The sequence below is a fragment of the Amblyomma maculatum genome, chromosome 10, assembly GCF_055883805.1.
Source record: "Amblyomma maculatum isolate TAMU_Amacu chromosome 10, ASM5588380v1, whole genome shotgun sequence".
NCBI lineage: Eukaryota > Metazoa > Arthropoda > Arachnida > Ixodida > Ixodidae > Amblyomma > Amblyomma maculatum.
This window is the reverse complement of record NC_139353.1, coordinates 60,328,495-60,338,788: the sequence shown is the minus strand read 5'-3', so window position 1 is coordinate 60,338,788 and position 10,294 is coordinate 60,328,495. Positions and strand designations below refer to the sequence as shown.

Genomic DNA, 10,294 nt, shown 5'->3' with positions numbered 1-10,294 from the left:
AGCCTCGTTGAGTCAAAACTAAGATGCAATAAAGGGGTTTGGGGTGGATTAAGGATTGATAAAGGAACTAAGAAGCAATGTCACCAAGTGGTTAGCGGATGAGGCAAGGAACACTTACAACGTCAGATCTGAAACCAGGACTTACGTGTCTTTATACTTTTCATTTTGTCATTCACATTTCAGTTCAGAGACCTAATAGAAAATAAGAAAAGCGCAATATGTGATAATACTATTTTTATGCAGGATATTTACTGATAAGATGTAAACAGTCAACGCAGTGCTCCAATATATGATTAGCAGTCCTGAAGCCATTAGAGTATGCAGCGATTCCCGTGATTTGAAGCTTGATCTTTTTATCTCTGATAATTTCTATTTTCGGAGGAACAAAACCGCTTCACATCAGATAAAAATTCTATCATTGCTTTGTTCACATAGACTAAACATATAGTGTAAACTTTCGCCTTGATGTCATTTCTTAAAGTTGATTGTTACGAATACCTGGAATAATACGACGGTCCGTTGTCAATGGCCGTGCCTATCGGTACAAGTTTATCTCGCATTTATGGCATCTATATTGTAAAGGCTACAAGAAACATGCGAGATGAGATAAAGAGAGCTCTTGACAGGCACTGTGGTACGTAAACCTCCATGGGTCACGTTTCGTTTACTCACAGGTATGTGTACGAACCCGTGGAAGGGAACCGCAAGAAACCCGGCTGGACTTTGCTTGGTACGGCGAGTGCGTTTGCCTTTACCTGGTACTGGCATGGCTTGCATAAAGAGGACGGCATCTGGTGTCTACTCAGTGTGCTCGGCATTTCCATCGAAGTGTTCGTGACAGAGGTGCGGAAGCTTCGATTCATCAACCGCTTCGAGGTATGCTTCACTGTTTTACTGCAAATACGAAACTACTTCCTATATGAAACATAGCCTGTACTCTGCTTCCTTCACCAACATGGTTCCTATTTCGGATATGTGTTCAACATCACAATCGGGGTCAAATTTAGCTCATGGAGGATTTCAAATCTTAGAAGATTGCGGCTCTATTTTCGTCTCAGCTATACTTCTCTGAATGGCTCAATACTTTCACGCTCTCGATAGGAACGGTATCTCGGCACACCTGGAAGGATGCGAGAGGCCTCAGCGATTCTAGGCTCACCGCATTACCTGCTCACTATCCTCGCCTGCCTTTTCCACCTGGCGGAAGTAGAAGTATGCTTCATCGTCATCAAGGTTGCACTCTTCGGTAAGGTTGCACATTTCTTGATTTGGTGTTTTAAGAGGTTCTATGTCCCTAACGATTAATAGCGGATAAAGTATTTATACTCTATGCATGTGACATGCAAAATAAAGTATGATGGGGATAAATAATACCATAATCGCTACATAGAGAAAGACAGGCCGGGAATGAATGGGATAGTTTAAAACCTAATAGATATAAATAGCCTCCAATACGCTCATATCAGCTCAAACAACACAGGTCTTATTAGCTGATAAATAGAAGAGGTCCGGTGGCGGGCGGGAGATGTGGCTTCCTAATGGGAGGGAAACATCGCGTACGCATCAACCTGTTCGCAATCAGCAACAATCAGATGTTTCATTTTGTTTTGAGGGAATACGGCGATACTAATTGAGTCTCACCTGTTTCCCGCCACTCAGCGTTTTGAAAAATATTTCCACGAGGCTGACATTTGAGGTTTAACTGCTCAAGTTGCAATGCAATGGCAGTTTTGTTAGGCATTTCCTTGTTAAAGTATCTGGGGTGTTTTCTATATTATTTGATGCTTACATTGCCTCTTTAGCGGTGCCTAAAACCATAAAACAAAGCTGTTACGGACTCTATAGGCTCTTTTGCTTGTGAGACTCTAGACCTTTGTATGTTTTAACTTGAGCCAAGTAAGTGCTAAGTAAGCACCACGTAATAGCTATAACTATGCTAAGCCCGAAAATGTTTCATACATTGCGGACTGTGTTGTGAATGTCATATGTGAATGTGAATGTCATATATGACGCCATATTAACTCCATGAGGTCAAAGATTTCATCTAGCCAGCTGCCGCGGCCACTGCAACTTAATGCAGACTCATAACGCTTACATTGTCTTCTAGATCTTTGTACCTTCGCACCCGTTGCGTTAAGTCAGTCATTACACTGTAGACAAACTGCACCTCCATAAACTACATTATCTACTCGATATAAAACATTCCCTTATCTAGTCATCAGTGGAGCTAACAAATCAGCACTGCCCTAGGCTTTCCGTGGTTTCAGTAAAAGTAACATTATTCCGTACTGGTGTGAGAACGACGCTTCTGATGCTCCTTCCCTCGATGTGCCATATACTGTATTAAACCTTTCAACCTGAATCCTTTACTTAATGCACAAATTTCTTCCTCTGTTCTTTTTCTATATTAGATTGCAAAACATTTGTTTTGTCAGAAAAGGTAGAACACAGACTATCTGTGCTAGGTGGCTATCAGTCTAGGAGTGACAGCGACCTGAGTAGCCCATTCAATGAATCGGATTAAAGCTCCCAGGTCTGAGCTGATCACCACGACCTCCTTTTGCTAGAGAGTAGAAACTTGCGCTAGAGACTCCGGGCGCGGCTCCTCTTTACATCCCAACAATATGTGATCATAAATGGCTATTCCACCCCATAGTGTACGTTCCGGGTCGTAATCACCGGCGTAGAAATTTAACAACAGGTAAGGAGTAATGAAGGATCGCGTCTGGTGTCGCCTTGTGGTGATCTCGTGGTCTTCATCCAAGGCTTTTTTGGAGGTGGGAATGTACTCCTTCCAAGATTAGAATGACTAGGAATGTCATGAAATGATGCTAGGTTGTCCTTAGAGAAACTCTCAGTAACTGCCTCGCCCCCTGCTCTGCTGACCAATCCTCGAGCTTTGATGTGTACTGCTTCGTTAGCAGGGTTCCTTGAATGGGCGAGACCCATGTCAATCAATTCAATAATTCTGTCTAAGTGTTTGGTGTGACCCAATATGTTCATTGCTGCCTGTGGAATTCTGCCCCTCACATGACTGCGTATTCCGAATTCAGAGCCACTGAGTATGTAGTCGCTTCGGTGTTAATAATTGAAACAGCGATTCTCTCCTCTTCTGCCATTTCCGAGGACCTCGTTTTAGTAGTGCTGGTGACTCTCAGTCTTCCTTGCGCGTTTACTGCCGCTAGTCCGAACGCTTGTTTCTGTGGATATTCTGCGGCATCTACATATAACGAATGTTCATCTTAGTGGTAATATGCTGTGTAAAGCTTTTGCCCTAGCTCTTCTTCTCCCCCTTGTGGGGAGAAGGTTCTGTGTATTGGTATCTTGTGGAGGTTTAGGTCCTTCGTCTTGGTATCTTGTGGTCATAACTCGATGCTTAGTTCTAAACGATGAAGTATGGCATTACCTGCTTGTTCGGGAAGGCCGGCCTCGTTGCGTTGTTAAGTGTGCCTTCTTAAGCTCATCTAAGGGGTGTACTAGAAGAAGATGGATTTATTGAAAGGAAAAGGCAGAGAGGTTGGCCCGAATAATTCAAGTCTGGCCTGTTACTCTGCACTGGGGAAGGGGAAGGAGAGAAGAAAGAAGATCATGATGGGTGACGATGTGGGAGAAAGCATATGAAATACATATAGAGGCACAGTAGCTTGCTTTACAAGCGCGAATCAAGTCCGCTGGCGCACAAAAATCGGCAAAGAGCACGCACTGCATGGACACCCTTCCCCTTGTCCTGCCAAGCGCCCAGCAGCAGTGCCTCTGACAGAGGCCTCTTGTCCAAACGCTTCAAGGAAGCGGCTAGCACACTTCTTTCACAGGCATGCGCTGAAGGTGTGTACTCTTAAGCCCAGGAGTCTTTAGAGGGGGGTACAGTTCGGTAACCCTAATGCTACCTTGTATGCTTGTCTGATTGTGACCGCTACTTTGGCTTTTTCACTACTATATAATTTCGGTACGGATGTGCGTAGACAAGCCTGCTTAGTACAAATGGTTTTACTATTTTGCACGTTCTTTCTTCTTCACTCCCATTCGTTTTCTCGCAATTCATCTAATTAGTCTTATCATCATGTTGACGGCTTTCTTGAGTGTTTCTATTGTTTCCTTGTTCTTCCTGTTCAACTGAAGGAAGTGTTTATCTGAGTCGTCTGGCACCGCTGCATACGTCACCACTTCATAATTGTGACATTCAAGCTTGAAAGACCTGATTCCGAAATGCACTACAGCTCGCTGGCGTGCCAGGGTGTTCAGAGTACGTGGTAATTATTGGAATTAACACGCATGGCGTCTTCAGTTAGTGCGGCCTGAAGCGGAACATTGGCTGCCTCGCACATGGTGAGCTCGAGTTGGCGTGGCGTTGTTTACATTCCAGCCTCGGAGACGGCAGAAGATTGTATAGTCTTTCAGTGGGAGTTGCGGTAGCGGCGCTCATTTTTTGGTAGCAGGCGGCTTCCTTTTCTTCTTGACGGGAACGCCGGAGTTAGGCTTGCCGCTCGCTTGCCCTATAGGCCTGGCGGCGTCATGGTCATTAGCGGAGCCCTGCTTCAGGCGCCGACCGCGGTATTCTAGGTGGAGAACGGTTTGTCATTCCCTGGGAATGTAAAACCGCTCCGCAGGCGAAAGAGAGAGAGAAAAAAAAACATTATTTCAAAAAGAAAGAGAAAAAAAAAGGAGGGGGAAGAGGGGGGGAGGGGCAGTGAGTGAAGTCTTCATTTCAAGACCGTAGTTGCCTGGGCTGCCGCTCTTGCCTGAGTTACCAGCCTACGCTGGGTCTCTAGATCAAAGCATAGCAGAGTAGCCTCCCACTGCGCCTCCGAATGGTGCATGTTTATGTGTGCAGGTTTGGTGCCTGTGCACCCCCATGTGTGAGGGGCCCCTCCTGCCCCTCGACGGTGTAGTTCACCGTTGAGGTCTTGTGAGTAGCGGAAGTGAGCGTGTGGTCCAACGGCACGGCTGCGTGTATGATAAGACAATGAGATTCATTGAAAATGCCGTTGACCTGCTAAAATTGGTGTCCTCGCGAAAGGGGCAATGATCTGAAAACTTTCTCAACAGCAGCAGCTTAGAAACATCGCTTAACTCGGCATGCTTGCCAAATGACTGGAAAAATGCTAATGTTGTCCCAGTGCATAAAAGCGGTTCGAAAATGTCTGTTGTTAATTACTGACCAATTTCTCTGACTAGCGTGTGTTGTAAAACATTGGAACATATAATTTACAGTGCAGTCATGAAACACCTTTACTCTCATGACTTCTTTACGCCAGTTCAGCATGGCTTTAGAATGGGTTTTTCCTGTACCACCCAGTTACTTGAGTTCAGTAATGATCTGTTTTCCTCTTTTGACCACGGATATCAAATTGACTTTGTATTTCTGGATTCTAAAAAGCCTTTGATTCTGTACCTCATGTGCTATTATTACATAAGTTACGTTGCCTTGGTCTGCATCCCAATATCCTCAACTGGCTTCATTCATATCTCCAGGACCGCATGCAGCGTGTTGTAATTAACGGTTGTAACTCCGATTCCGTAAACGTCTCCTCAGGTGTGCCCCAGGGGTCTGTCCTTGGACCCCTTCTTTTTCTCATTTTTATTAATGATATTGTTCTTGATCTCACCTGCCAAGTTCGGCTATATGCTGACGACTGTGTGCTTTACCATGTTGTGGAAAGTTCTTCTGACGCATTAAAACTTCAGCGAGACTTAAATTTTATCCAGCACTGGTGCTCAAAATGACAAATGTCTTTGAACATTTCAAAATGCAAGCTTGTCTCGTTCACTCGTAAGCGTTCCCCTCTACCGACCTGCTACTCAATAAATAATGTTCCCCTGCAAAAAGTTTCTGAATATAAGTATCTCAGCGTATATTTCACCTCTAACCTTACGTGGACGAGACAAGTTGAGCATATTACATCGAAAGCCTGCAGAATGTTTAATTTTTCAAAGCGTAATTTCAGCAAAGCGCAGTCAAATGTCAAGCAGCTCCTGTATTTCACTTACATAAGGCCAATTCTTGAATATGCATGCCCTGTATGGGATCCCCAGTTTATTTACTTATCAGACATGCTCGAACGCGTCCAAAATAATGCTGCCAGATTTGTGTCTAATAATTATAATTTTTCATCTAGTGTCACGTCTATTAAACATCATCTTGGTTGGGAATCTTTAGCTCACCGCAGAAAACATTTCAGACTGCAGATCACGTATCGCATTTATTTTGGAAAGATCAGCATTGACAAAGACCGGTACCTGCTTCAACCTCACTTTTTGTCTAGACGACTTGATCATCAGTGGAAGATCCGCGAAATAAAATGCCGGACAGATGTGTATAAAACCTCGTTTTTTCCACTGACGATCAATGAGTGGAACCGGCTGCCAGTTGGCATCACTGAGTGTTGCACTGAAAATTTATTTCGGGCTTTTTTATCGGATGTGTGACGTGGCGCCCAGTTCTCTTGCGTGTGTTTCCTTCATTACTTTGTTTTTTTGAGTGTTTTCATCACTTTGTTCGTTGCGCAGTTGCCCCCTTTAGATGCATGTTTTTCATTCCGCATTATCACTTGTGTCCTGTTATTTTCTTCATTTTTATGTATTTTATCACTGGCGTTCCCAGCAAGATTACTTGTCATCTCCCCCCCTGCAATAATGCCTTCGGGCGCTGCAGGAACTTGTAATAAATAAATAAATAAAAAATAAAGTAGTTCCGCCAAACATTGCCTCTGTAGCGAGAGACGATATGGAACACGTCCACACAGCTTGGCGTCTTCCTCTTCCTCCTGCTTCTTCTATATTATGTTCTTATTAAAACGCGGCAAAAGTTTATTTCTCTTTGTCGAAGAACTTCCGAAATTAGAGGTATGGCGTCAAATCAGATCAGGCTGACTCAGTGGATGCAATATTATGATGGAACCGCTTTGCTTAGCCAAATTCACACTGAAGAAAATGAAGTTTTACAGCCGAAAGTTCTACCCTCCGGGCTGAAACTCCCCAGCTGACTTGGGGCCAGCAAGTGACCCTGAGCTATTAACAAGGCCACATCCCGTCTTCTCATTCTCCACCTTAAACGTACACCCCTTAGTTCGAATAAGAATATTTTAGAGAATATACTCCCGGGGAACTGTCCGGATGTTAACGACTTTTAAAGTCTCAATGGTATGCTAGGAATAGTTTTTTATGGTGTTTGTTTAGCCAGACCGCATGTAGGGCTGTCACGACAAACAAAAAAGCCATCGAAGCAATGTGGACTCTACCTGGTCAGTCTAAACCCGGGTACATATTTTCCATAGCCGAGAGTTTTAATCATTGAGCCACCACGGCAATTGCCTTAATTTGGTATAACAAGATTTTCGTTGAGCTCAAGCATCCGCCTTTTTTATATTTTGCAATTTGGAAACATTTAAAGCAGTTTATTTTTCACGAATAAAGACACCTTACAGCTGGAACCAAAGACGCCGCTTTCTCATAGTCAACTTTCCGCATTGTACCGGTTCTCTTGGTTCATACAGCCGACATGCGATTGTTTTTTCTTACCATATTACAACACGAGATCGACAAGCTTGTCCAAAACATGCATGGAGTAGGAGGACGAGAAAGAAAGGCAGGGAGGTTAACAAGAAGAAAAAACCGGTTTGACACGTTGCACAGGGAGAAAAGGGAGTGAGTGGATATAAGAGTGAAGGATGAAAGGAAGATACAGGAAATGTAGTCACTGCTGTACAGTTAGTAAATAGCAGCGTATCGCGCAGGTCCGTGGTTCTCAAGAAGCGGATGGCATGGCTTGCATGGCTTTCCTAAAACGCTTCAGTGCAACGGGTTTCATGACACACACACACACACACACACACACGCACACACACACACACACACACACACACTGCTGACATGCAAATAGGCTCACCTCATTTGTATAAAGTAAAATGGAAGAGGTCGCTTCTGTAGACAAAAAATTTCACCATTACGGCAAGCTTTGCTACGCCCCGCGCTAAGTGTAATTATGAAGCAAGGCAGAAGATAATGTGTGTGTATATATAACCCCGCCGGGGTTATATATGTATATATATATATATATATATATATATATATATATATATATATATATATATATATATATATATATATATATATATATATATATATATATGTGTGTGTGTGAAGGAAAGAAGCCAACAGTCAGCGAGGATATATATATATTCTGCGTGTGTGTATATTGCAAGATACTCTCATGCAAATATGTCAAGGAATGACTGATGCTTCCGATACAGTCAATCAATTTTGGACAAATGCTTTGTCCCTCGCTCGTACTGAGTATGGTTACATATCTATATAACACCAACAAGGAGCGTTCCTTTCGATAACAAACACTACAGTAACTAAGCAATAAATCCGGCAGATATGTATGCTCGGATATATTGGGGCGGGAAAGTTTCAAGCACAGCACTGACCAATCGTTCTAAAAATGTCGTTTTGGCTACGATACGTAGGCATTGTTCAAAAAGGGCAAGTAGCCGCACCAAAACGTTATTGTTTATGACTACTAGCTGGTTGGTGCTTGAATGCCTGCCGCCATTAACGTACCCAACCAGACGGGTTTCCGTCAAACCATGAATTTCATCGGGCATATCACTTGCTGCAGCCAAATATTAGGACGTGCGAACACTTGTTCGCGAACTTTTTTTTTTCATACTTAGGCTTCAGCAGCATTTATCGTTATGTTTTGCGTTTTTCTCATTTATAATTTTTTTCTCTCTTCTTTCCTAAGGGTTCCCGTTTCCTGTGCTGCCTGTCCTTGTGGTGCTGTACTGCGCCTGCCACGTTTCGTACGACGCATTCCAGTGGGAGGCAACGAGGGCAAAACGGAAGCAAACCTAATCATTTATCTGGGCTGCTACCTTGCTATAACAATATATTACGCAACATGGATCTTCAATATATCCGAGCAAGATCGAAGCCTTTACTTTTGCCCAGTTTGTATTTCAAAGAACATCTACCTTGTCAAATACAGATAGCTTGAACAAGGGTAGAGGGAAAGCCTCACTGCGCAGGGTCTGACACTCAATGCTTGATCATTCTGCTTTGTATTCTACAGGAAATCCATCTTCCTGCCATCTTGTTACCCTGTGTCGTATTTATTATTCGCTTTGACTAAACGTGAGACTCGGAATGCGAATTGAGGCTACCCGTCAACCTTTGTTCACTTCTCTTTCACAGCGTGTTGCCATCTTCTCTCTCTACCCTGGATCCTTATTTATGTCACTTAAACGTAGAAAAGAACATATTATGTGCCAGCGTTATAGTCAACAAACACCATGTTAATTTTATTGACAGCTGCCCTGGTATAGGAGATATGCGTCTAAGTGGCCTGAAATCACATCCTATGCGAGTTGTATCGTTGCCCTGAGAAGCCAGGGAACTAAATGATGCTCAAAGCTACCGCCAAGTTTAAACGTTGTGGCCATGTTGCTAGGTACGCCAGCTTTGTTTCGTTACTACGTTGTGGATTACGTTTTCTGCAGTTCCCGCAAGAAAGAGATGTTCGAGCTGCAGTTTTGATGTCTCTTGAGAATTAAGCATGCGGTGTTCATGGCGCAGCAACGTTCCACGTAAATGTGGAGTTTCAGTGCTTCCCTCTAAATGGCATATATATCAAGAAGTTTTGTTTACCAATTTTAGTCTCCCAGAATATCAAATAAACAGTCCTCCTCATTGAAATCGCAATGTTTTACGCAAATAATGTGTCCTACAGCTGTACCGTAGTTATAAATACATCGCTTACCTTATCGTTTGGTGCAGATGCAAGCAAAACAATCATTTCAAGCTGATTGGTTAGTTGGTAAACATTTATTAAAAACAGTAAAGGGCCCAAGGCCCAGATCTAGGGGTCGGTCAAGACTGCTTGGAATCCGGTTGCCTCTAGAGCGAGACCAATGAGCGCTCGTTGGTCGTCCAGGGTAGAACTGCATAGACGAGCCTCCCAGGTATGTTTGGTGGGTGTTGGCATGTGTTGTCGTGGACAAGCCCAGACCATATGAAGAAGGTCTGCTGGGATATTGCAGTGTTTACACATCGGCACATACCGTTCAGGAAATATATTATGAAATTATTTGGGAATGGGGTAAGTGTCCGTCTGCAGTTGGCACCATATGACGGATTCTGCAAGTTTTTGGTGCCGACTTGGATAGAGTTGGCGAGAAAGACGATAGTGTTGGAGCAGGACATGTGAAGTGATTATGGTGCCCTTCCTGACCAAGGCGGGCATGTCGGGGCGGGATAATAAGCTGCTCGGGAAGTGAGCCCTCGGGCTAGCTGA

General features: G+C 43.6%; 1 protein-coding gene across 1 annotated transcript in view; it reads left to right on the top strand.

The window, feature by feature from the left end:
* The window catches only part of LOC146176636 (protein-cysteine N-palmitoyltransferase HHAT-like), a 51,074-nt gene extending 41,348 nt beyond the window's left edge, over window positions 1-9,726 (top strand). The window contains exons 10-12 of the mRNA XM_084582900.1: window positions 675-876; window positions 1,102-1,246; window positions 8,747-9,726. Of these exons, the coding sequence (XP_084439026.1) occupies window positions 675-876; window positions 1,102-1,246; window positions 8,747-8,856 (457 nt within the window). The 3' untranslated portion in view covers window positions 8,857-9,726. The remainder of the gene's footprint in view (window positions 1-674; window positions 877-1,101; window positions 1,247-8,746) is intronic.
* The last annotated feature ends 568 nt before the right edge of the window (window positions 9,727-10,294 follow it).